Source organism: Oreochromis aureus, linkage group 15 (genome assembly GCF_013358895.1).
Source record: "Oreochromis aureus strain Israel breed Guangdong linkage group 15, ZZ_aureus, whole genome shotgun sequence".
Classification (NCBI taxonomy): Eukaryota; Metazoa; Chordata; class Actinopteri; order Cichliformes; family Cichlidae; genus Oreochromis; species Oreochromis aureus.
The window spans coordinates 6,162,694-6,188,184 of NC_052956.1; the positions used below are offsets into that span (position 1 = coordinate 6,162,694).

The window sequence follows — 25,491 nt, forward strand, 5'->3', positions numbered from 1 at the left end:
GTCATTGGTAAGTTTCTCCGCGAGCTCTCGGGATAACCGTGTAGAAAATTACTTTTATTTCACTGGATTCTCGGAAATAGCTGGATATTGTGATAAGTGACTGCTCGACATATATACGCCCTTAACACGATATATTTTAAAGCGGCAATGACTTTAAATTACAAAAAACAAAATTAATGTTTGATATGTAGTTGGATTTATTTTCCAGCCATTAAAACCTCAAAAAACATCAAACAAAAACATTAGAAGTGAGACTGTAATAGTATCCCATGCTACATAGCATTCATGTTGTGGTTTTCACTGTTAAGGCTAAATCAAGTTAATTTCATGGTGTTATTACAATCTGGGGTCTGGGGCATTAATTTTGACAGATTTATCTGAAGCCACGCCTAAAGTCCTGATGCTGGTGCTGTATTGGCAGGGAGCACAGCGCACAGGACCGCATTGGCTGTTTTTTTTTTTTTTCTTTTTCTTTTTTCATTAGGGTCCCAAACTACACCGAGATTTGGAATATTACGTTATAGTCCTACAGGAAGATGGCGACTGTCATTCATAATCCTTTGAAATCGTAAGTACATTTCTTTCTTGTTATTATTATTTTAACGAAATTACTGCATCGTGTAAGAGGAATGTAACGAGCTATTATGACTGTATGGGGATTGCACGCGCTTTTAAATAAGTCTAACATTTAATACCTTTAGCATACACTTGGGCAGTCTCCGTATCTTCAGGTACCGTTGCCTAGTTGCTGTATTGTGTAATACGAATATAAAAGCATGCACTTATGCACGGTGTACGGACGGAAAACATCACGTCCGCGCGCAAATGACTACATTCAGTTTCATTTATGCATAAAGTTGCGGACATTCTACTTTTAAAAATAAATAGAATAAAAACAAATCCGTCTGTCAGAAGTTTGCCTACGGTCCTTATGGGGGATATTTGCGTAGTTAATATAATGCAAGCACTGACACAAAGCTCCCATTGCGCGACTCGTGCTTGTCTGAGCCTGACAAGCACACGCACAGCAGGTTATTACATTAACTTTAATATGTGTGCGTGGAGGAATAAACTGCTTAAAGCCGATCTTGGCGGTTTGAAAATGCATTTGTGGAAAAATATGTATATGAGCATGGGTTTAAAAAAAAGGTTAATGGGATGGGATCCTAAGTAGAGTAAAGATTTACGGGATAAAACCAACTTTCATTATATCACAGAATGCATGTTCCCCCTCCTGCTGCTGGCTGACGGCAGATGTTTACCACTGGCCATGTGGAATGCGCAGTGTTTGACAGTTTCTTGTGCAAGAGGCAAGTGTTTTAATAATTTGAACGGAATGCTGCTGCGGGTCCCTTAAAATAGATTCTGAAATGATGCTCTTATTTTGTAGAGCTCTTTATTGTTGTTGTTTTTGTTGTTGTTGACAACCAGAAACATGTCATAAATGGTTACTATGTGTGTGTGTGTGTGGGGGGGGACTTAATGCTGCTGTGTTGTACCGAAACAGATTAGGCTGTAGGGAATGAAGGTATATGTGTTTGCTTTTGTGTGCATGTAGAGCAGCAGATTAAAGAGCGTCCCAGTATTTCAGTGTTTCGCTGGGTCCATCTGTTAACAGAGAGGTACACGTAAAAAAAAAAAAAAGACAGGCTGATGCTGGGGCAGAGGGAGGGAGGGAGTCCCATCTGCCCTTTGCATGCAGCAGGGCTTTCTCAGATAGACACCCCCCACCAATCTAATATCTGCAAAAAAGGGAAAGCAATATGCATATGGACACAGGACCCCACCTACCACAACAGACATACTAGTATAAGCTCAGAGCAAAATATGAGAGGCAACTGTAATGAAAAGTGTATGTGAAGTGTAATGTGTTGGAATGTAAGACCCAGTATCAAGTAACATGTGAGTTACAACCTTGGGAAGTAAAGTCGCGGTCTACTTTTTAGACAGAGTCTACTGTGTTTGAAACAATAGGCCTTACTTCTGAGTCGTACTCAGGATGTGGCACGTTAATAATGCGCGCTCAGTGAGGACGTGGTAATAATCTAGCCTGCTCTCTTGCCAGTGCCCAGCTCTGACAGATGAATTATAACCATAAGGAACATGGCAGTAAATATGTCTGGCTTTGTGGACTCGCTCACTCATGTTTAGCAATGCATATTTTCCTCGACCAACTCAAATTCTCATTTTCAAAAAGACTTTTGGTAATTGAATCCTGGGAGGCCGGGTGGGATAATGAGAAGCCGACATGAGAAGTATTCAAATAAGCGCTGCGATTCATATGCAGAGATGTGGATATCGCGCCTGTTACCTTCTTTCATTAGAGTTGGATTTGTAAATAAAAACCAAAGAGCTCAGGTGGGATGTGGTTTGGTTGTGTTTGCACAAGGATTGAGAGAACTTGAACTGAGATTAGAGGAAATGTAAGGGAGATGTAGGGTTGTCAGTGTGTTTGGGGTCGTGTGTTTTTATTGTGGGGTTTTTTTTTTTTTGCATGTATGTGTGGAAGTGCGCCCCTCCCCCAGTTCTTGAGAGGGAGCATGAGTGAGTGATGGAGGAGGGTGGAGGGGTGTCTGTCTGGCTGCATTTAGTCCTGCTGCATACATTTATACTACACTCTGAGCGCTGGGGTGAACCCTGGCCTTTGTCTATCCGAGCTCAGGGAATGGGAATGGAATGGTTTCCAGGCACAGACAATTAAATGGACAGGAACATTTTTTTTTTTTAATGGAAACCTCCAAGCAGTGATCAATGCTTTTTCTTTTTTTTCATGTTCTGCACATGGAAACATTTTTCTCTCTCTATGGGTATATGTGAGACTTTGGAGAGCTGAGAGATAAGCATGTGGTATCCTTTACAATATAAAATAGCATATTTTATGTTGGACAAACATTTTATTCTCCACATTTCCTCCAGTGATGCTCATGCTGAGTTGAAATGACTTATGGGTCAAGCCATGTCTACACCTTGCACTCCTTCACCTCTCCTGGCTTCTGGTGTCTCTGGTCCTCCACCCCATCCCTTAGCAAAACAACAACAAGAGCATCTGAATCAGGGTTTCCCCCCTTCTGCAACACCCTTTCCTCTTCAGCTGTTTGCCCTGCCTCTCTCCTTCTTCCCTCCACCTCGGACTGCACTTTGCACCTTTCCCTTTTACTCCCTTTGTGTGTCTGTTTGCGTACAGGCAAGAGTGTGTGTGTGTGCATGAATGCGCTCGTGCGTACGCTCATTTGTGTGTTTGGGAGAAAAATGAGTGTGACAGGGTTTGAAAGGGAACACGTGTGCCCCAGGACATATCGAATCCCCACCCTGTACCCCGCCACCCCCTTTCCCTCCCATTCTGCCTCCTTGGCCCCTCCTCCTCCTCCGTCTCCCTTCTCTATGCTTCGCACTGCTCGACCTACAAAGTGCCGCACAAAGAAGCCGATCAGTACCCACATGCTGTTGCCCTGCTTCGCACATCCCCCTAGGGCTCCTACTTACTCCTATACTGGATTTCATCTCCTCTGACCATCTTTTGCTCAATATGCGGTTAACCTCCAGCATTCCCTAATGCTATTAACTTTCCTTCGAGATGCTGTGTATATGTTGTACTGTCCAGCACAGTCTATTAGAAAGATGTGTCTGTGTAATGTTACAGAGATCATCCTAATTGCTGTATTGTGAAAGCGTTGCCCATACAGCTTTCTATTACCTCTGACTTGGGGCCAGACAGGCACACAACATTTAAACAGTTCTGCATGTTTCAGGGCTCCACCTCTAAAATCTTTGACACAGTCTCTTTTGCAGGATTGTTCAGTTTTCCTGTAACTCAAGACTTTTGTCTATTGAACTGCAAATGCCACAACTGTAGTGTACTGCGGAGTGAAAAAAACATTTCAGAAAACTTGCCATACTGTTATAGTCCATGACATAAGTCATTATTTAATTAGCAGTCAGTGAATATACTGCTCCAATACAGTACAAAAGCTGCTAATTTAAACTATAATTAATAAAAAACAAAAATTGCATGCCATGTATTGATGAACCGCTTATACACCTATATGTGAATAACAGTACTGGGTCACCTGTACATGAAACCTATAGCACCTGCTTGACCATGGAAAGCCTGCCGTGAAGCTTCCAGTGCACAGTTTTTGTGCTGATGTTAATGTTAGATGAGGTCTGAAACTCTGCATTTACTGAGTGAGCAGATTTTTGGTAACTTATGAGCCTCATTGGTCGATGACCCCACTCTGTACATGGTCTGCCACTTCACTGTGGTTGAGTTTCTGTGTTCCTTAAAACTTCCACTTTGCAATGTTACATGCTACTACAGCACCACGCTCAGATTCAGTAAACTCTTTATTCTTTCAGTAATGTTTGTGGATAGGTGTGTGATTTTATGCCTGTGGCAATGGGCAGGATAACGCCAGAAATCAAAGATTAAGAGGTGTAGCCCAATACTTTTGTCCATATAGTGTGTACCAAAAACCTGGCCTTGATGGCCTTGATGACTGATATCAGCCTATCAGCACATAGCATTTACAAATCTCTAAGTGTAGCTTTTGTGTCACTCCAGTTTCATAAACTAGTGTGATAAAGAGCTGCCTACATATTAAAATCCCTAAATCTCTGCCTAAAATTTCACTGAAGTTAAAAAAACCCCAAATGTTTCTTTCATGCAGTAGTTTACTTAAAATGATATCCTTTTAATAATTTTAAAATGCCAATAACTGTAGTGAAAGAGCAACAGTTTAATCTGCTACACATTCACACCTGCAAACATGCCTGCCCCCAGACACACAGACGCTCCGTCCAAAAGCAGGCTCAGTTTAATATGCTGTAATTAGGGTCGCATTTTGTGGTTAAGAATTGGAACAATATTAGTCGGTGCGTCCTGGAGTTCACCTACAAAAAGCATTTTTGCACGTTAGCAGATGTAAGAATATCTCATATTTGTGTTCAAAAGAAAATCGGCCCGTTAATTTTACCATCCATTTTCTTCCACCTGTCCAAAACAGCATTGCGGGAAGGGAGCCTATCCCAGCTGTCATAGGGCAAGAGGTGGGGTACACACTGGACAGACTGTCAGTCTATGGTACATGGCACTTTTCTTATTTTATGTGACCATTCATAATGGTGTTTTGTGAGTTTATTTATTACAAAAAATTGCTAAACTAAGCACTAAAGTGCTTTTAACTTTTACAAGCCAGTATAACTCACCCTTGTTAAATTAATGTAACTTAACAATTAAGCTTAACGTTGAATCAGACGACCCTGAACCATCCTGTAGTTATGCTGCAGGGGTATAGGCCTAGGCTGTTGGGGGCTTCCCATGATGCACTGAGCACTTCTTCTTCACTCATCTGTTTTCACTCTCTGTGTGTTTATATACCACTACTGCATGTAATCATTAGTTATTATTAAACTCTGGCTCTATTTCTCATAGGGTGTCTTTTGTCCTGTGTCTCTGCTGTCTTCTCTTTCCCCTCACCACCAAGTGGTCGCGGCAGATGGTTGCCCATCCCTGAGCCTGGTTCCACCATGGGTTTCTTCCTGTTAAAAGGGAGTTTTTCCTTCCCACTGTCACCAAGTGCTTCCTCATAGGTGGTCGTGTGATTGTTGAGGGTTCTTTCTAATATTGTAGGGTCTTTACCTTACAATATAAAGTGCCTTGAGGTGATTATTGTTGTGAATTGGCACCATATACATAAAATAGAATAGAATTTATTTTTTCAAGGCAACAGGTTTGGATAATAAGTAAAGGCAATTTATCACACATGGGAACAAAAGTGTTAAATTTTCACATTTGAGAACAGGTCTAAATTTTTGGGGCCTTTTCTTTTTGTGTTAAAAATGATTGAAATGATTGCAAAGACTGTTAAAAAACAAAGCAAATAATCAGCTGTGAGATACAGTAGCACGTTATAGCAAACTGAGATGGGATCAAAACAGCAAGAAAACAGAGTCTTGAGAGATTAACGCAAATGTGAAGAGATGGATGACAGTGATTTATTTTGCTGTTGATGAGTTCTTTCAGTGGCTAAATATTCAATTCACCGAGGAGGAAGAGAAAGTGACAGATACGAGTAAGACTGATGAAGAGAAATGACAGCAGATATCCAAACACAAAGGCTGATTAATGGAGCCTCCACTCCCCTTGGCTAAGGACTGAGTACCACATTAAATATTCATAACGTTCATTAGCCCTTTTTGGGACTTCCTTCTCTGGCATGTGTGCGTGTGAGACCCTGTTTGTTCACCTTGAGTTGAATGCAAATGAAATTAGCCCCTCAACTGTTCAATGATGTCTCCCTTTAACTGTGATACATCATTAATGGGTACCTGTGAGGGCAATAGCCCCTGATATCCAAACACAGAACAAAGGATGGGATTGAAATGTTCTTTACCTGTGTAAGCTTTTACCGATAGACCTACCTGTGCCTATAGGTATAGAATTAGCCTTAGCTGATGAAGTAGGGATCCAAGACGGATGAAACCTATACTGACTGTTACATACACAGCTCTTTTGTGCCAGCATGGAATGAGCTGAAACAGTCGTAGTGGTGCACACAGACACAAAAACACACTTAACAACTGCAGATTCCATCAGTATCCAGGAAGCTGGTGTCCAAGAGGAATGCGTTCCCTGACATGCAAAACTCGCCTTACATAAGCTCCATCACTGCGCTCAGCCATACAGTTAACTCACGGTTGGAGAACAGAGCAATTGAGGATAGTCAAATCAAGTTTGGGTAGGAATGTCTCAGGACACGCAAGCTGCAGACAGAAGTCTTGGAGGCATCCTCATACACTATTTACTCTCACATAATGAATACAACACACAGACAAATGCACAGCAGGCAAACGAGCTGTGCACGAACACTCACTTACGTAAGAGTTTATGAAGCCGCCCGGGGAGGTTATGCAGACGCTTTGTTGTCGGAAACGGGACAGAAACGTACAGGCAATATGGGATGACACGGGGAGGGAAAAAAATGAGGGAGGAAGGATGAGGAGAAATACCCGTAGGTCCACATACACACACACACACACACACACACACACACACACACACACACACACACACACACACACACACACACACACACACACACACACACACACACAATTCAATCCAGCCAACTGATAGTGACAGCAGAGATAACACTTTACCTCTGGGAACGTGAGTTATGTGACAGGAAGTCTCTTCTGGAGATTTGGATTTGAGTGGATCACTGTGACTGCTGGTCTCATACTGTAAAAACACGTGTCACAAAAAGCACCAGCTGCATCCCTCATTTCTGGAGGTCTCTGCACAAAAACTTTAGTCAACATGAAGAGAATTATTCCTGATATAAATGAATTCCAGTCCACAGTCACCAGCAGATTTGAGTTAGAGAAATCTATAACACTAACAGCAGTTTGACTTATATTTGTGGACTCATGGGGATCACTTGTTGGACTGTTTATTGCCTGGTAGCAATCTTGGAGTCTCTGCTGGCTGCCTGTTTCTGAAAGGAGTTGCTTCTCTCTGACATTAATTCAAAGTCATTTTTGTAGCACTGTGGATTAGATTAAATACCACTTTTGATAACAATTCACAGACAAGACAGTGAGCTTTGATAGGATTTAAGTGGCATTTCTGCAATTATCATTCCTTAATAAGATGAATAGCTAGAGTTAAATGTGATGATTTATCCAAAGTGTGTGTGCTGTGCATCCAGATATGGGACACAACAGTCCTTTGTATGTTTCCAGACGTGATATGTTTTCCACTAGGACTTTTTGCCTCCCATAAAAAGCCATTTCTGTTACTGCATTTACAAAACTATACCCTCTAAAGCTAATTGTTGGATTTGAAGATAAGGCCAAATTTTGAGAGCCAAAAAGGTCACCAAGCAATAAAAGGTACAGATTTGCACGATTCCTTCTACATTTTGACGTGTGGTCAAACCCAGTGAAGAGGGTTCTGGGTTTAGACGAGCCTTTGTTCTCCCTGCAGATGCAACATGTGGGGAGTAAAACTAGGAAAACATCCTTGTCCAGATGCACCAGTATAGCCAAAGTCGAGGATCACATTTAACAAATTTGAAAAACATGCAGCTGCCATTTGTTCTACACATGTCCGATTGTTCAGTTTTCTCTCTCCCTATTCCTATTTGTGTCCTCTTTGCTCTTACAAAGTAGGCACCCCCATCTTACTTCTTATGTGACACTCACCCCCTCTTTTCCTTCATCTTATGCATGCACTACCTGGTTCACGCTCCACTGCTAGTCACTCCACTTCTTACCCTTCTCCCTCTCCGCTATCCATCCCTCCTTCCTCCACCCTCTGCACCCTCCATCTCCAAACACTGCACATCTTTGTGAGATTCAGTGTGACCAGAGAGCTGGTCTTTGTCCAGCTTGGCATTCTTTACATATCTGTGCGCAGTATCCACAGACCGCCCGTCTTAGCTTGGCCAGTCAGAGAGACGGGTGATAGGCAGCCAGATAGACTTGTATGTAAATAAACAGAAAAGCTGACGCTGTTCTGCTGCTTTCGATATGTTCCAGCCAAGCAACAGAAAGTCCTAGTGGCATTATGGAAAACAACCTCCTTGACACTAATTATGCTGCATTGGATTAAATGATCAGGGATTTCATGCTAAACAGAAAAGTCTCTTTTACATGTGTCTAATTTAAGAAAGACTTAATCATTAAGGGAAGCAAATAAATCTTGGTTTGTTCTCTCTGGCTCTAATGATCTTAGCTGCAGAAATCCTGCTGTGAGACTGGGACTGTATAGGTTATTGATGTTTCACATCCTGATTTGTATCCTCTTATCAGTCAATGCACATCTGTTTATAGCACATCTGTTGTGTGGACTTCATTGTGGCACACTTAGTCATCTATAAATTTGACAGCATGAAACATTTCATCTTTTCTAATGGTTCCTAATCATTTCCTGTTATTTTTGTCCTCGCTGTTCTAATGCCGATTGCTTTCAGTTCAGCTGCCTTTACGCTGTAAAGCCAGAAAAGGTTTTTGTATTATACTAACACCCAGTTGATATCCAATTTATACTAGTGGCGTTAACAATCCACAAATGTTAGCATTTAGTTAATAAGATATAAACAGCAGGAATTTGTTGTGAGTGACTCAGTAGCCACATATAATACATTTAATTCAGATGTTAAATGAATGGGGCAGTTGATGTAGAAGTAAATGCTAACAAACCTGATGGATTACATTGGAATCAAAGCTGCGTGTGCCTGTTTTCCTAACATGTTCTTCGTGTTTCTCTGTGGACAGGCTTGGCGACCAGTTCTATAAGGAGGCCATCGAACACTGTAGGAACTACAATGCCCGACTCTGTGCAGAGCGCAGCGTGCGCATGCCCTTCTTGGACTCACAAACTGGTGTGGCACAGAACAACTGTTACATCTGGATGGAAAAGCACCAACGTCAGCCAGGTGAGAAACACTGCAAAGGTTGAAAAATGTAGCAAAATTTATTCATTCATTAAGTCTGCATTTAGGGATATCTGCATTTTTTTGCTTCAGGGAGACGATTGACGTCACTCTCATTTAAAAATTCAATGTAAGGCTACAGCTACTGGCTGCAGCACTGAATGCAAACAGTAGTAAAAATGTAAACTTCTAATCTGTACTGCCACTAGTGTGGATTTTTTTACTCACTAAATATGTCATATGTAAAGCACTGATCAGGCTCTATTCATGAATGTGTTCATAAAAAAAATAAAAATCATTCTTGAGTAGGTGTACCATTTAACTCACTGGGTTAAACAAATGACCCATATGCCATGAGGCTAACGCAGCAGCCCAGATTTGAAACCGCCTCAGGCCATTTTTTGCATGTCTTCCTCTTACTAAAATAAATCAACTAAAAAACAATCTTGAATAAAGTACCTGGGCTATGGTTATAACTCTATAGCTACATGTTGGGAGATATTAGAGCCCAACCAATTTATCAATGGGGCAATATTTTCAGCTGATATTATCCTTGGTCTGATCTATCAGTACTGACATTTTTACCATCTGATAAATAAATACTTCAAAAAGTGAACAGACAGAGAAGCAGCTTTTATATTGCATAGTTTGTCCAGAGGGCGCTCTGCAACATCCCTATCAGGCTCTCAGTAGACTGGGCAGACTCACATTTCCCTAACAAATGTTAGGGAAATCTGTTCATGTTTTGTGTGTCTGAAAGAAAAAAATATCGACCAACATATCAGATAATTGAACTTTTAAATCACTAAATATCAGCATCAGTATTCGTCTTTAAAATCCTGTATCATCAGTGTCTGGGAGATATTATATATCAGCTAACTGAACTTCATCAAATCTTGTGAGTGTAGTTTATGTTTTGTGTAACATGGCACACTATGTTTATAATAAATCTTTTTTTGGCCAACAAAGCTACAGTAACTCTTTATTGTTTGCTTTTGGCATCTGAATTATGATTTTGGCCCGAAAATAGTTTCTCAGATTTAAGAAAAGAAGGAAGAACAGCTCCCCTCCTCCGTTCAAATGTAATAGAATATACAAACAGTCAGTCTACAACTCACTCATTGATACAGTATATCTGCTAACAAAAGCCAAAAGTCTGAATTACTGCTGGATTAATTTTTTGGCCAGAAATAATCACTCCTCAGGGAATATTGAAATGAGCCTGCCAGGAAACCAGTGCAGACTCCAGGAAATGACTGTGAAATATAGCATGTTAATTTGCGAGCTTTACAAGTTCTGGTAGGTGAATTTAGAGCTGGGCTAGCTATCAGCTTTTGCCTTCCAGTTTTTACGCTAAGCTAAGATGAACAGCGTCATGCTGGAGCTTCATCTTCACTGCACAGGCATGAGAGTGGTATCAATCTTCTCGCCCAACTTGCTGCAGGAAAGTTAATAAACATATATCAGAAAACACTGATAAATGTGAATTCATGTATTTCCTCCATCAGTAAAAAAAAGTCTGCCAGCTCATCTTTTGTATATTCCCTGAGTTACTGTTTGCTGATTTATCCTTAAGCACTTAGAATGCATTATGCACATCTGGTTCTTCTGTAAAGCCAAAGGGAACAATCTGCTATTTACTGGGAGCTGGACACAAATAGCCTGCTCTCCATCTTGTATGCAAAGCCCTTCAGGCCACACCCTATACTTTGTGGCAGACCTAAGTCACATTATATGCATTTATTCTAGGTTTATCCCTCCCCCTCCATCTCTTGATTTTTATTCACCGCTCATGCAGACTTAAAACCCCTGTTTTTCATCTCTCCCTCCTACGTGGCTATTGGTGGAATACGATTAAGGTTTGAGAGCAAACAGCATTTGACTGGAAAAAGTAAAACTGTATCTTCTCAACATTAGCATACTGATGTATCTTTTGGTACTTCTTAGATAAATGTAATTAAAAATCTTCAAAGAGCTGCAATTTTAGCTTGCGAGTGATAAATAGTCTCTAGAATTTGATCACAAGAGCTGGACCCCTCTGAATATATGGGGTAGTGCCTGAGCACTACTGAAATTATATTACAACATATTAAGTGTCAGGAAAGAGCAGGCCTCTGTGTGCATTACTGTGTTTGTGTGTTGCAGAGCTCAATGCAAGGTTTGTTAAAATGGTATGCTTGCCAGTGGTTGTTAAAATTCTTCCTGTGTGCCTGTGTGCCTCTCTGTGTGTACATATATATGGATACAAATGTGTGTGTGTATGTGTGTGTGTTTCCAGGCCAGGCAGCAGGACAGATGTATACCTACCCCGCTCGTTGCTGGAGAAAGAAGAGGCGACTCCACCCTCCCCTGGATCCCCAGCTCCGCCTGTGTGAGCTTCGACTAGGTGAGACAAACACAGCCCAGCCATGGAGTGAAGTCAAGACCCACAGTTACACAACGGAGCCTACTTTAATGCATTTTATTTTATTTATTCATGCCACCACATAAATACATCTGTTTTATTTGTGGCCTCTGTGCTGCTGGGTATCTGCATGGAGCTATTGCGCACGCTTGCTGTCTGGCCATCTGGCTCGGGTTAGCCCGTCTCTCCTACCAGGTCTCCAGGTTCATTTTCTCCCTCGAATCAATGCCTCCTCTCTCTCTGTTCTGTGGCTATAGGGTACGTATGCGCATAGGCACACAAACACCCCCCCACAACACACACACACACACACACACACACATGACTCTTGCTCCCCGTTGCACCACAGAAGCACCCTAACTGGGCCTCTATAATCATTTGTCCATGAGGCATAACAATGTAAGTGAGTCCTATGAGGTGGAAGTGTGTTCTCTCTTATGAGTGTGTGCATCCATGCATGCATACAGAATGTGTGTTATAACGGGTGGGGTGGGATTTTAGCAAAGGAATGCCCCCAGGAACCTGTGAAGGAGGGGAATGAAGGCAAGTCTTTGTTTCTGCTTTTCTACTCTATTGTTTCCCCCTCGCTGTCTTCCAGATGCAATCTAATACTCTGGAGCTTTCCGCTAAGAATGACTTGCTTTGCTTTTAAGACGAGGACAGAGAGTCCTTCTGATGAGGAAAAAAACAACACCAAAAAAACCCCCAAAGCTACAGCTAACCAGCTCATCAACCAACAAGCTTGCATGAAAACAGAAGAAATTAGAGAAGGCGACACTGTAGTTAATGAGGCCTGCAAAACTTTTGGACGCCGAGAAGTGCAGAAATCTTGACTTTTGTTTTTGAGATATCCTATTGTGTAGTTTGGCCCAGATGTCTATCATAACAAAACAGAAGAATGTGAATTCTCCCCTTGTGGGGTTTTGCAAAATGCTTTATGTTTATTTAATGCTTCCTGAGCAGAGAGGTTTGTCTCTCTGAGTGAATACACAGAAGCCATGCCACATATGAATTCCTTGTTTTTGTAGAGTTTCGCTTTTTCTTTTTCACGTCCCAGCTCATGTTAGGGTTTCAGGAACCATTTTTCTGTCCTCTCAACTAGTCTTGTATATAGCAGGTTAAAACAAAACACATAAGATCTGTGTAGGAGCAGCAGAAGCCAAGAAATCCTGACTGTGAAGTCACTCTCAAAATCTCACAAAGCAACTCAGTGGCATCGTTCATCGTGCCCACTTCTTTCAAACATCCAAAAACCTCTTTCTGTCACCTCTTTTGCTCCTCTAGAGGGAAAGAAGGTGTTGTGCAACTGCTTTCACAGGCTGAAGATGAGTAAACTGGACTTTACATGTGAAATTATTGATGCACACCTAAGAATTTAAATCCAGGCAATTTGTGCATGCATGTATTAAATGAGGCAATGGGTTCTTTAGCCAAAAAAAGAAGGTAAAGACACGAATGAAGGACAATCTAGAGGAGGAAAGTGGGTTTCATGTACAGGAAGGAGGCTGTCAAAAGAGACCAAAGTAAAGGACAATGTGTGTGTGCTGGGGAGGGGAGGCAGAGCGGTGATTGAATGAAGAAAACACAGAGGCAGTGCAAGCACAAAGTCATAGCATACAAAAAGACAAATGAGAGGAGGAGGAAGAGGAGGAGGAGGGAAGACGCAGAGGTACAGAAGCTCTGTATTCAATAAGTGTCTTACATCCTCAGCAGCTGTGCTCGCTCCCTGCTTTTCTTATCACAGCCTTAGTTTCATTCAGCTCTCATCCTGGTATTAGAGATGAAAGGAGAGGACAAAGAGGCAGGGCTGCAGCAGCAAGTTCGTCTCTGTAGAAATGAACAGAGCAAAAGCAGGAACGATGAAGGAGATTAGATAGGGGGAGAAATAAAGAAGAATGAGAGATATGAGAAATATTTCAGGCTTAAAAGCAGTGAGTGTTTTTTTTTTAATATATGTATTTGGCTAATTTCCTTCCCATAGCACACTTGTCTTATCTTTTATTGATGTTGGATCTGGTAGCCTGCTTTTCATTATTCCCAATGCTCCCACTTTCCTCATAAAACCTCGTCCACCCCGATGATAATCATTAAACTCTGTCGCCTACCATCTGTGCTAAATTACCACAACTGCACCTCACATAATAAAAGGATAAATAAAATAAATCGACTAGACGACCTGTTAACGAATGACTTTGAGGCATTTAGGCAAAATGTAACTAAATACACATGTAAGTAACCACAGCGCTGAGCTTTCTTCTTCCTCTGTATTTATAGGAAGATATATTTACTTTTAAATGCCGTCACTCTATTTTCCTTTAATATCATCATCCTATCATCATTTTATCATGCCAGTGGCAGCCTGGAGAGCATAGGCCGACATGAGCTGCATGGCTCACAGGCGACTTCTTATGGTGGAATATATGTTTTCAGTTTAGTAGCTTAATCTAGCATACTGCAATAAAAAAAATGTTTTTAAATTTTTTACAGATGGATTTGAGCTTCACTGTGGTTCTGTCAGGAGATTTATACTGTAAAGTTGTACTTGTAAGTGTCGAGAAGCATGAGGTGCAGTGTGAAAGGATGCATTCACATAAGCGCTTTACTTATAGCTGCCTTACACCCCAAGTGCTCCTTCTGCCTGACCACAGGTTAAACAGCATTTAGCCACTTTGGTACGAAATGCCGGGATGAAAAAGTGGGATTAAAACACACAGGTTGATGCACACTTGCCTTGCTATACACAGACACATACACATGCCACCTCAAGTGGTCCTTGTTTCCTTTTTGTCATTCCCTCCTTCACCTTCTCTCTTCAGAAGCAGAACTGGCCCCAAAGCGTGAGGGGGCACCGGGGGAGGCCACAGCCCTGGAGGCCCTACTAAGGGGGGACAACCTGCTGGAGAAAAAAAACAACATCAGTAAGGAAGAGGAGACATTGCTAGAAATACAGGTATGGTAAATAAGATAAGGAAGATTAGTATGTGTCACCAGTAGGGGTCCCTTTAACTTCATGTATGCGTCTCATTTGACATCTTATTTGGCCAAGGTCCAGCTGTACCCAGTGTAAAGACATGGATTTTTTTTTTTTAAATAAATCACATCAGCATCTCAAGTTTTGTTTCTCCACCAACTTTACTGAAAATTGGCCATGTAGATTTGATGTCTTCCTGCAACAAATGACAATGAAAGCCGATAAATAAATCAAACATTAACCAGGAGAATTGTAAATATGTCTGCATCTACATATTTCCAGCTTCCTCAGACCTAATGCTACCTCTGTCTAACCCCCGTCTTTCTGTTTGCGTTTGCACTCTGCAGAGAGTACTTGAGGCAGAGGAAAATGGGGACGGCTTCCATGATGATGAAGACTTTGAACTCGATACTCCGAAGAGAAAGAACAGAAACAGAGGCAAAGTGAGTGTCGAAAACAAAAACAGGATTTATATATGACGGTGTGTGTTTTGAATTGTAATGCAATACAGAATAATACTGAAAAATTTAAACATTAATACAAAATCCAAATAGGTTAAGGCTCAACACCCCCATCAACCTGAAAGTAGAATACTTTACCAGCATTATAGGATACAGTATGCTTTTTTTTAACTTATGTTGGAGGAAATAAATGGATGATCACATGTGTCTTGTGTATCCTTTCAGAACCGAGGCTCGAGCCGCAGAAGGGCAGAACCCGTTAACATCGAGGACCAGGATAAACCTTATGTCTGTGACAGTAAGGGCAAAGAGAACTTCTTTCTTTGTACATGTACCATCCTGCGATCAGTGCGATTACAGACACTGTGTTTTCTCAGAGCAGAGATACTGTGTTCTCCTGAGATCTGGCTGTTAAGAGAAAAAAACACGTGTATATTTATATATATATATTTTTAAAAGCTCTCTCTGTTGCTAAGAGCAGTCCTCTGCAGCATGAAGAAAGAGTTTGCTGTTAATCCAGACCTGACCAGCATGCCACTTTCGTACTTGGACAGAATTCCTCAGTAATGGATTGCCGTGGGAATTGTGGCTAGAGATGCTGACTGAGCCTCAGACAAATGAATTTCATCCTCGTTTTTGTGTCTTGTTCTGTCTTTCCGATATTGTTTGCTTTTGTGTCTTCTCTGTTCCAGATAGATACAAACAAAAGTATAACTCAAAAAAGGCTGAAGAAGGTATCTCAACCTGTCTCCATCTTGTCTTTCTAGGAGCTTCTTGAGTTGTCTTTATGATTGGCCTTTTTGCTAGTGGGCATTTGGCGTCCTTGACTGACTGAATGCTAATGCTCTGAATATGTGCAATGCTTTAATTGCTTTAAAGTAGTCTAGGCATCCCTGTGCAAGCACTGCATGACGCTAACACTAAACCTAATGCCTCAATGCTTGCTTGTTGCAAAGCATGCGCCAACTGATGCTTAAACACCAGCTCAGTTAAGGGATGCATGCTTAATAGGTTTCTCTATAGCTGTGTGTGTTTCTTAGATTAGTGTTTGCACTGGTTGATTTATTGGTCTATTTCTATATATTTGAAAATATAATTGATTGTTTGATTATTATTTAGGCTGAAATAGCTGGATCAATGATGCAATAGAGAGCTGTGTAATGAGAAATGTCTATAATGGCTAAAAGTCCAATGTACCCATGTAAAAATCCTAAATGCACATTAAAATATTATAACAAGTCTTGGTCAGTGTTAAAAGTTTCACTTAAACTTGCTTATAAAATACCTATAAATATATACAGAAATATAAATAAATAAGATGATTTTTCTTTTAAGTCTTTGTCTTTCTTTTAACTCTGCTATAGTTCCACTTATTTACCTTAGGAAACATTTTCTTAGCAACAAATAGTTGTAGTTATTTCGGAGATAGAGGTTCTGCCTTACTGTCTTTCACGGACTCTCTAGTTCTTCACAGCAACTAACTTAGACCAGTGTCATACACTGATGTTTTCATCTGACAGTGTGCACAGTTTTGCATGGTTTTAACTTCCTGCGATTTTTAAAAAATCTGTAGTGTGTGGAAAGCGCTACAAGAACCGGCCTGGCCTGAGCTACCATTACACACACACTCACCTGGCAGAGGAGGAGGGAGAAGAGGAGAAGGAACCAGAGATGGCTCCGTCTTCTCCTCAGAGTTCAGACAACCATAAACGTATGCTGCTGGCTGGTATTTAATCAAACCGATTTAATCACAGAAACTTGCATTTAGCATAAAATTGCTTAAATCACAGATTACGATAACTCAGACTGGATGGCAGCTCATGGACCATTCCCCTTTTTTCTCCTGCTAACAGCTCAAAAGGGCCCCGATGGTGCTGTTATCCCCAACGACTACTGTGACTTCTGCCTGGGAGACCAGGACTCCAACAGGAAAACAGGACAAGCAGAGGAGCTGGTGTCCTGCTCCGACTGTGGACGTTCTGGTGAGTCCTCACTTACTGCAGCATAGATGGTTTACATGAAAACCTGAGGTTTTGTATTTGCCTAAGCACTAATCGATACCACAAGTGGAGCAATAGTTATATAATCCCTCCAGAAGACTTAGTGAAAAAAAGTGAATGCCGTATGAGTGCTTTCAGTAGGACAGCAAGAAGGCTTACTAAGAATGTGCCCATTCACTTTTCTGCCAAGAGTGACATGAAAGTATTGATACAACTCATGTGTCTGGATAGTTCATATACAGTTTGCACCATCTAAGCTTAACACTAAGTTAATGGGGACCAGTTGTGCTCATTTCCAGCTGTAAATTTTTATTCATTGTCTGTGCTAAAGTAGCTTTGCATCATTCGTATTTCAGAACAAAAATATTTATCATAAAATGGGCCTTTTTGCCACCTCTTAGTTCATCCTCTGCCTGAAACAAGCCACATTATTCCTTTTACGACCACCGTTCCTTTAAGCCAACTTTTTTCCAGTTGGCTTGTGTTTTGTAAAATGAAGGTTTCAGCAACATGTGGGAATGGCTACTGTGCTCACAGCCAGATTTGTGTGCCTGCTAATACAGTTTCTAACTAATGTACACAACTGTAAGAAAACTCTGTACGTATGCGACAACAACAGCTCTGTAACTGGAGTTTAACAGGCTTTCCTAGTTGTTTTCCAACTTCGTTCCCACTGACTTAAGTGGAAAGACAATAAAATTTCTCAAGTGGAAACTATTTTTTTATTAGTTAAGCGTAAATACTGAAGTATGAGATTTGAGACCATGCATAAGGTTAGGTTTTATGTATCTATTACATGGTGTCCCTGGTGGGTGATGAGCACTTGCTTCACCCCCTGAAAGTCCCATCTGTTCCAGCTTTGCCATTACTGTCCTCCACCTGGTGGTCTTAGGCCTGCCCCCCTCTCCATAACCTTAGGCTGGCCATGTGCTGTTACCTTGCCATGGTGGGTAGGCTTGAGCACTTGAAGCTATATTGTTGGGAGGGTTTAACCCTGGCAAGGCATGGCAAAAACAGCGCATGGCCCTTCGTTTTTGGGGCTAGGCATCGGGCTAACACCTCCATCTCGTAAAAACTCCAGCAAGTTACAGAAACTTTGATGAGAACACAGTACACTTAGGTTAGCTTAGTCCAATTTAAAGGGAACAGTTAGCCTGGTTTGGTTCAGAGGTAACAAAAGCTCCTTTTTAGTTTTTAAACACATTTTTTTTTTAAGTGAGCTTTAGATGAGCTTGTAAGATATTGTTACCTCATGAAACAGCCTGTAACTCCACCCCTCCTGCCCGTTCTACGTTTTTATGCTAAGCTAAACTAATTGCCCTCCAGCTGTGTGTGAGTTGTATCAATCACTTCATAGATCTCTCTCTGCAGGTAAGAATGACAGTGGAGATTTTTCTGAAATGTTTTGTCTGCTAGACTCATACTTTACTTTATGTCTTACTACACATCTCATTTTTGTTTCTCTTTACTTCCTTTTTGTCCACGATCTTGTTCATGTGTATCTCTCGCTTTCTTGCGATGTTAATCTTTGCTACACGGATTTAAATTGTGTTTTTCTATCGGCCACAGATGTGATGCAGTTTAAAAGTTTGCATCAAATATAAAGGAATTACTTACACACATATATTTAGGAGGGAGATGAGGGGAGGTACATGTTGTTACCAAGTTTAATGTAGTCCTTCTATATTTCAGAACAAGTTTCCCAAAAATTCAAACAAATCTTTACCTTCAGGTGATAATGTAGATTTCTTTAGATGCTTTTGGTGTGCAATAAAAGCTTTCAAGTGTCTCTTCAATGGGGTTGTCAATGAGCCTTTCAGATCATAAGAACTGAGAGCCAACCACAGGAAAGAACCATACGAATTTGCAGAATCCGCCGCTTGCTTCCATCCTGCATGCTTCTCCATGTCAGCCTCGTCCATCAGTAAAGACCTCTGCCTTTAGACAACATGCTTTCACTCTTTTGTTGCTCAGTTTTCATGCATTATCCTTTGGCACATGTGGCTGCATTTTTTCCCCTTTTTTCCCCCCGTTTTGTTTCCCACACTAGCCGAAAACGGCATCTGCTGGATATCTCAGCAAAAAACCTTTGGTCGAATCATTTCAGCAAGCGAGATGTTGTCTTACTACGGTAGAGTGTGCTAGAACAACTGGGAGACTGTGTGGCCTTGTCTGTGTTGCTCTGATGCTGATGTTTTCATGGTAGCTGGAAGAGGAGGAGCGAAGAAGGATGGGAGGAAGCGGAGCACTCTCGAAGAATTGTTCGGCAGCGCGTCAGACAGCGAGGCCTCCACGTTTCATGGCTTTGAAGATGCAGAGCTGGAAGATATTTCGTTCTCAGACAGCGACGCAGTTGCTGACAGCTAATAATGGGACAACTTGACTAGCTGAGCCTTCTCCCATTAAAGTTTTAATTGAGGGAACAATGAAAGACTCGTGAGGCACATAATGGACTGCAGAAAACCACGGTGAAGACACTTCTGGAAGGTGTCTTGGAAAGGATGTAGGATATATATTCACATATGCTTCTGCTTGGGAATTTATTTCTCATGGACACACTAATATATATTTTTTTACCATCCTCAACAGTTGAGCCATTTTCCATTTTTCATAAACAAAAAATAAATAAATAAAAATGCCCTTACATTTGACTTTGCTTGCATCAGATAGTCAACATAACAAACTATACATCTTTGCTACATGCCACTTAAATCTGGATCAAAAACGTTGATAGCGCTGTGGACTACGGAATAAGGAATTAAAAACATGACTTTTCCATGGTAAAATAAACATGTGACATGGGGGAGGGAGGCACTTGGACTCTCAAGTCACTCCACTAGCTAAAGAGGACAGTGAGCAGCGAGGTAAGAGCCAGTCACCACTCCATTATCCATTAAAGCCAACAGGATGTCTGTTAAAAGTGCCTCAGCGGATTTCTTCTCAACTGCAATTCCTTAGAGTAATTTGTGAGGACGGCAGTAACTCAAATATCTACACAGGTCACATTCCTTGTTATTTTACCCATGAGGCTTAGAGGGATCAGTGCGATCAGTGTTTTGGGCTTCTTTCCCAGTCCAGATATATGTCAGTTCACCCTTGAATATGGCTCATTGATACCCCATTGACACCAGTGTACTCATGACTGTCCTCTCATAACTGTGATGATGTGGGCAGGCTACAAAAGACAATGTTATTAAGGCAGGCAACAAGAGGACCACTTTACATATTTCTTTTTGTGTTGTCACAGTTGTAGTTTTACCAGAACAGGATAAAATATGTCTCGGCTGTGTTTAACTGTGCACACATGACTGCATGTGTCTTGTTTTCCTGTCATATAATCACTTGGAGCAGCCAGGGACCAAACCAAAAAAACCTCCAATTAGTGGATGACTTGCTCTACCTGCTGAGCTACAGCCACTCCATTAACGTAGACAACACAACCAGCTAAAGTTCAGGAAGACAGGGGATTAAAGTGACTTGAATGCACCATGTTTGCTGGTGCCAAACATGGTGCATGGTGGGTATTTCAGAAAGTGCTGATCCACTGGGATTTTCCCACATAGCCATCCTAGCCGTCACACAAAGCATCAAACCATGAAACAGACAGATTACAACAGCAAAAGACCACACCAGGTGTTACTTCTGTCAGCTAAGAACAGAAGAGTTAGGGTACAATTTACATGGCTTTACCAAAATTGGAAAACAAAACCATTGAAAGAAACGCTGCCTGGTCTGATGAGTTGAATTCTGCTTGGACATTCAGATGGGATACTTTGGTCCCCTTAGTACAGTTGCCATATTATTGCCAAACATGTTCATGCTTTTAAGACCACAGTGTACCCATCTACTGATCCAGAAGGATAATGTGCTGTCACAAATTGCTAATCAGTGATCAGAGTTTGTTTGAACATGACAATGAACTCACTGGCCTTCACAGTCACCAGACAGATGGCCAGTGTTAAAATTAATTCAAAACACGTAACTGTAACTGGGAAAAGCTGCTAGGGGAGTCACAAAATAAGAGAATAAAAATATAAAGCTAGAAATCAGTTTAACAGATCCACTTTAAAATCACTCCAAAACAGTTTGTAAACTTTTTTTTTTGGCAATCCACCTCTCCTGCCCCTGCTTCCCTTTGTGTTTGTCTCACCGTCCCTACACAGGTCATCCTACATGTCTGCAGTTCACTGAGAACATGATGCAGGCTGTCAGGACATACCAGTGGCAGTGCATCGAGTGCAAGTCCTGCAGCCTCTGTGGCACCTCGGAAAATGATGTATGTATCACAGAGGAAAACCTTGTACCAACCTTTGTGTCTCCAGAAATGATGGCTCTCACTTTGAATCAGCTGTGAAGCTATGGAATGACATTTCACCAGCTTGTGTGCAGCCTATCAGAGAAATAATACATATTAAATTAAACTGAAAGGGAACTACACTATACACTGCTGCTGATCTGTGTAGATATAGAATTATATGGAGCCAAGTACGCAAAAAAATTTGAAAGTCTGTAAAGATTAATTAAGAGTTTAATTTTATATGCAATGTGCAACCAGCAAGTCCCTGTTTTATAATGTATTGTATAAAATAATGACAATGACTGTGTGTTCATGCAGGACCAGCTGCTGTTCTGCGATGACTGTGACAGAGGATACCACATGTACTGCCTGAAGCCACCGATGACCCAGCCTCCTGAAGGTACCGCAGCCGAAAGCCACTCTGACAGCTTTTAGTGTACATCAGTGGTGCTATATTATATGTTTGAAAGCTGCTACAGGCAACGTCTATATATGGAAAAGAGCAGAAAGATTTCAACCTTTCCCTCTCTCCTCTCTTTACAGGAAGCTGGAGCTGTCACTTGTGTTTGGACTTGTTAAAAGACAAGGCCTCAGCCTATGGTGAAGCATAAAGGACACCCTGGACATTTTTAAAGCACATGTAAACACAAGCTATATATATTTGTACAGATGCACTTACTGTTTGACATATACTTTCTCCCAGATACAACCCAACACACACACAATACCCACATATACACAGATACACACTCCGGTGCATTAGCAGGCTCAGGGCAGTTTCCCATGTGAGGCTCAGAGATCCTCTACCTCTCATAAAGCCAAGCAACACTCACAGATGCAAATGTCATACGCCATCTTAAGCGTAAGTCAGCTAACAGCAGATCTGCTGTTCCCTCGTTTCTCTACCTCACCTCTCAGCAGACAGCAAAAAGCCAAAGCAAGATTGATAATGGCCAATACAGCATAGAACATGTGCATGTGAAGTACACGTTTATTTTAACTGTATTTCTGCATGTTTCCCCCCTGATTTGGATTTATTTGAGTATGATTTGGAAGGTGTTTCTCCTTGAGTATTTGCTGAAGCTGCATCACTTCCTTCCCTTGTAGCTTAAGTTCTCCAGTGGGGGAACCTTGAGTGAGTTTGACTAATGTTTGTTTAGATTTCTCCTTCCAGCTCTACTCCTCTGCTATGTTTAGACTTTACAGTGACATTCCCACTTTACATCTGGACAGACTCAGTATTAGTTATGCCATCTTTCACAGGTTTTGTCAAGCTTGGTGAAATTTATATCCTGCACTAAGAGGAAATGGGGCGATAAAACAGCCTCCACTATCATTCCCTTTGGAGCATAGTGACTTTATATCCACGTCTGTTTTTCTGTATTCGTTCAGTTACCAGGATACTGTGGTGCTCAGTAGGACACCTTACTAATGGTGTAATACTTTTAAAAGTAGAATAAAAAAATTATTCATCTAAATGTCATCTGTAAATCAGTGGTTCCCAAACCTTTTCTTGAAACAAGTTCCTTTAGCTTACTGAAATATTGCCCTTTAGCTGATTCTGTCTTATTTTAAGTGTAATGAGATAATTTTGACCAGAAATAAGACAAATACTCTTGGTAAGAGTTTTTGCAGTGTATCTCCTACTTCCCAGCCAAGTTATAGACTGATTGCATTTTATTAAATAAATACCTGAAATTTCTCATTAAAAATACAACTTTATGTCTTCAGTGAACTAAGAATGCAACTTCATACTTTATTTGACTGACATGTCAATGAGCCAGAGCTACAGGTTTTCTTCTCAGTAAATTTTGACATTAACCTGACTATCGTTAGCCTTGCTAGCATCACAGCCCACTTTTGTTCTTTAAACAATTCCTTATTAATCCTTCTGTTTTTATAGTGAATTTGAAGTGAACGCTTGCAGTGATAGATTCACATATCACAGTTTAAACAATTTGTTTTCCTACACTTTGACTGAATTTGGTTTTTGTCTGAAAAAATAACTTCACTAGCAGCTGTTGCTAGCCAGCTATTTCATGCTAACTCCATGAGTTGATTGAACTTTTTAAGCTATTCAGCTCACTCATTTTAAAGGAAAAAACACCATAAAAAGGGTTTAATCAATACCATCATGCCTACAAAGCCACAACTAAAACACTGAAGCTAAGCTATAAATTTTTGTGGGCAGGTTTTGATGATAATGGCTCAGACACAGTAAAATCTTAGCGTCGACTTTTTTTCACAGCATCCATTTTGACATTGAAGGTAAATGGATATGTTACTAATGACAATAATGAACATCTTCTATTTAGGAGCAAGGCTTAATTAATGTAATTCGTAAACCTGTGTTAGCCTACTGCTTCATGTCAAAATTACTTCTACTAAAAAGGTCCAAAAACTAGCATTGTGATTTTAGCCTCTAACCATACATATCTTGCTAATTAGAGATTGAACATAACTCTTCATCAGACAGCAATCCAATCCAATCCAATCCATTTCTTATTATACTCAAGTCTTTCAGTTTTGCCTGTCCAGTTAAGTGTTTAGAAGTCCAATGTTGTGGACTGGTCACCTGCAAGTACTTGCTTTTTCTATGCTTTGATTGAACAGCCAATAATTTTTGAAAAATGTTCAGCTTTTATTGTTTCGCTCTACTCTATCCATACATACACAGGTATTTTGATAAACATAGCCTTTTCTATGCGTTTTGACCTTTCGTCCAATGTAAACTGCACTTTGAGACACTGAAAATGGGAGCTTCTTCCAGGGTGAAGATTTTCAAAAAGTCAAGTTTCTTAGTTTCTTTCCAGATTTTGTCTTCCAGTGGCAAAGTTGTACACCCTTATCTTCTTTTTTGACATCAGACTGTGCTTTGTGCTAATGTTTTTAGGCTCCATATTGCCTAACATTTCTATAAGGTCAGGTTTATACCGTCACCTGTTGCTTTGGCAGCATGCTCTTTCATTTGGGTGAAGTTCAAAATCCTTACATCCTTATAGAGGGTCTGTCCAACAGTTTGGGAACCACTCGTGTAAATTTTCCACTGCAACATGTTTATTATGAAACCTTCATACATTATTATCTCTCAAGGAAGCAGCATATACTGTTGTGTCCTGTGTTTTGTATGCAGTTAAAAACAGAATATATTCTGGGAGTGCTGCATTTGTACAGCTGTGTGAATAAGGTTAATGTTTACTTGGTTCCATGTTAGACTGAGCACTAAAATCTGTGAAAATTGTTTATATTATGAAAAAAAGTTGACTCTCAAAAGTCGAAACACCTCAAGAGAAGAAATTAGAAAAAGAGAAAATGATCCTCAAAGTACACATAGTGTGCTTCTCCTGACAGGATATCACATTTTGCATTTGTGTTTTGTTATTATGTGTTTGTATTTGATAACGCATTTCCACTGACAATCATGAGGTAGCATAGACACATTATTAACACACTGAGGGTTTCACTGTGCTTTTCTGTGGCGAATTTTCAATGACATTTGCGTCTTCCTTACACAAATGTCATATGTGGTGTTTTTTGGGTGGGGGGGGGGGTGCCATCAACTACAGTGATCCAAATGTGTGATGTTTTGTTAAAATAAATGTTACATTATTGTGTTAAAATAAAGACCTTGATTCTTGTTTGCTTGTATGTTAAGCGTATAATCCCAGTCAGTCGCCGACCTGTTTCCAAATTTTCCTGTGGGAATACTCTCTCATCCCAGTGAACTGTTTTACATAAACTGACAATTAGAGATTGAAGTACTAGCCAAGATGACTGTGTCTAATATGAACATGTCTTCCTCATCACATATTACTGCTTTCCTGTCTCTCACCCTCTGTGTGTGAATAAACTGCAGTGGGCAGTGACAGAAGAATAAACTCATTTTCCAGTAGTATCAAATGAATGTTCACCTTATGAAAG

At 40.7% G+C, this 25,491-nt stretch overlaps 1 protein-coding gene across 5 annotated transcripts; it reads left to right on the forward strand.

Moving 5' to 3' along the window:
- The first annotated feature begins 156 nt into the window (after nucleotides 1-156).
- On the forward strand, nucleotides 157-25,098 carry dpf3 (D4, zinc and double PHD fingers, family 3). 5 transcript variants are annotated; one of them, XM_039599467.1, is made up of 12 exons: nucleotides 161-568; nucleotides 9,280-9,440; nucleotides 11,716-11,823; nucleotides 14,658-14,791; nucleotides 15,160-15,255; nucleotides 15,499-15,571; nucleotides 15,966-16,007; nucleotides 16,847-16,999; nucleotides 17,127-17,255; nucleotides 21,437-21,549; nucleotides 21,889-21,970; nucleotides 22,114-25,098. In XM_039599467.1, exons 1-12 carry the CDS (start codon nucleotides 537-539, stop codon nucleotides 22,179-22,181), a joined length of 1,191 nt encoding a protein of 396 aa, XP_039455401.1. In that variant the 5' UTR covers nucleotides 161-536; the 3' UTR covers nucleotides 22,182-25,098. The 5 variants fall into 5 exon arrangements, 4 of the variants coding, with proteins under 4 accessions (XP_039455403.1, XP_039455401.1, XP_031611056.1 ...); XM_039599468.1 differs by having other exon boundaries at nucleotides 168-568; nucleotides 16,847-16,984; XR_005608507.1 differs by lacking the exon at nucleotides 22,114-25,098 and having other exon boundaries at nucleotides 157-568; nucleotides 19,480-21,549; nucleotides 21,889-21,924.
- Nucleotides 25,099-25,491: the final 393 nt, after the last annotated feature.

Coding starts and splice junctions, on each gene's coding strand:
- dpf3 (XM_039599467.1), top strand. CDS start 537: ATGGCGACTGTCATTCATAATCCTTTGAAATC. Junction 17,256..21,436: donor CTCCGACTGTGGACGTTCTG/GTGAGTCCTCAC, acceptor GTCCCTACACAG/GTCATCCTACATGTCTGCAG. Junction 21,971..22,113: donor GATGACCCAGCCTCCTGAAG/GTACCGCAGCCG, acceptor CTCTCTTTACAG/GAAGCTGGAGCTGTCACTTG.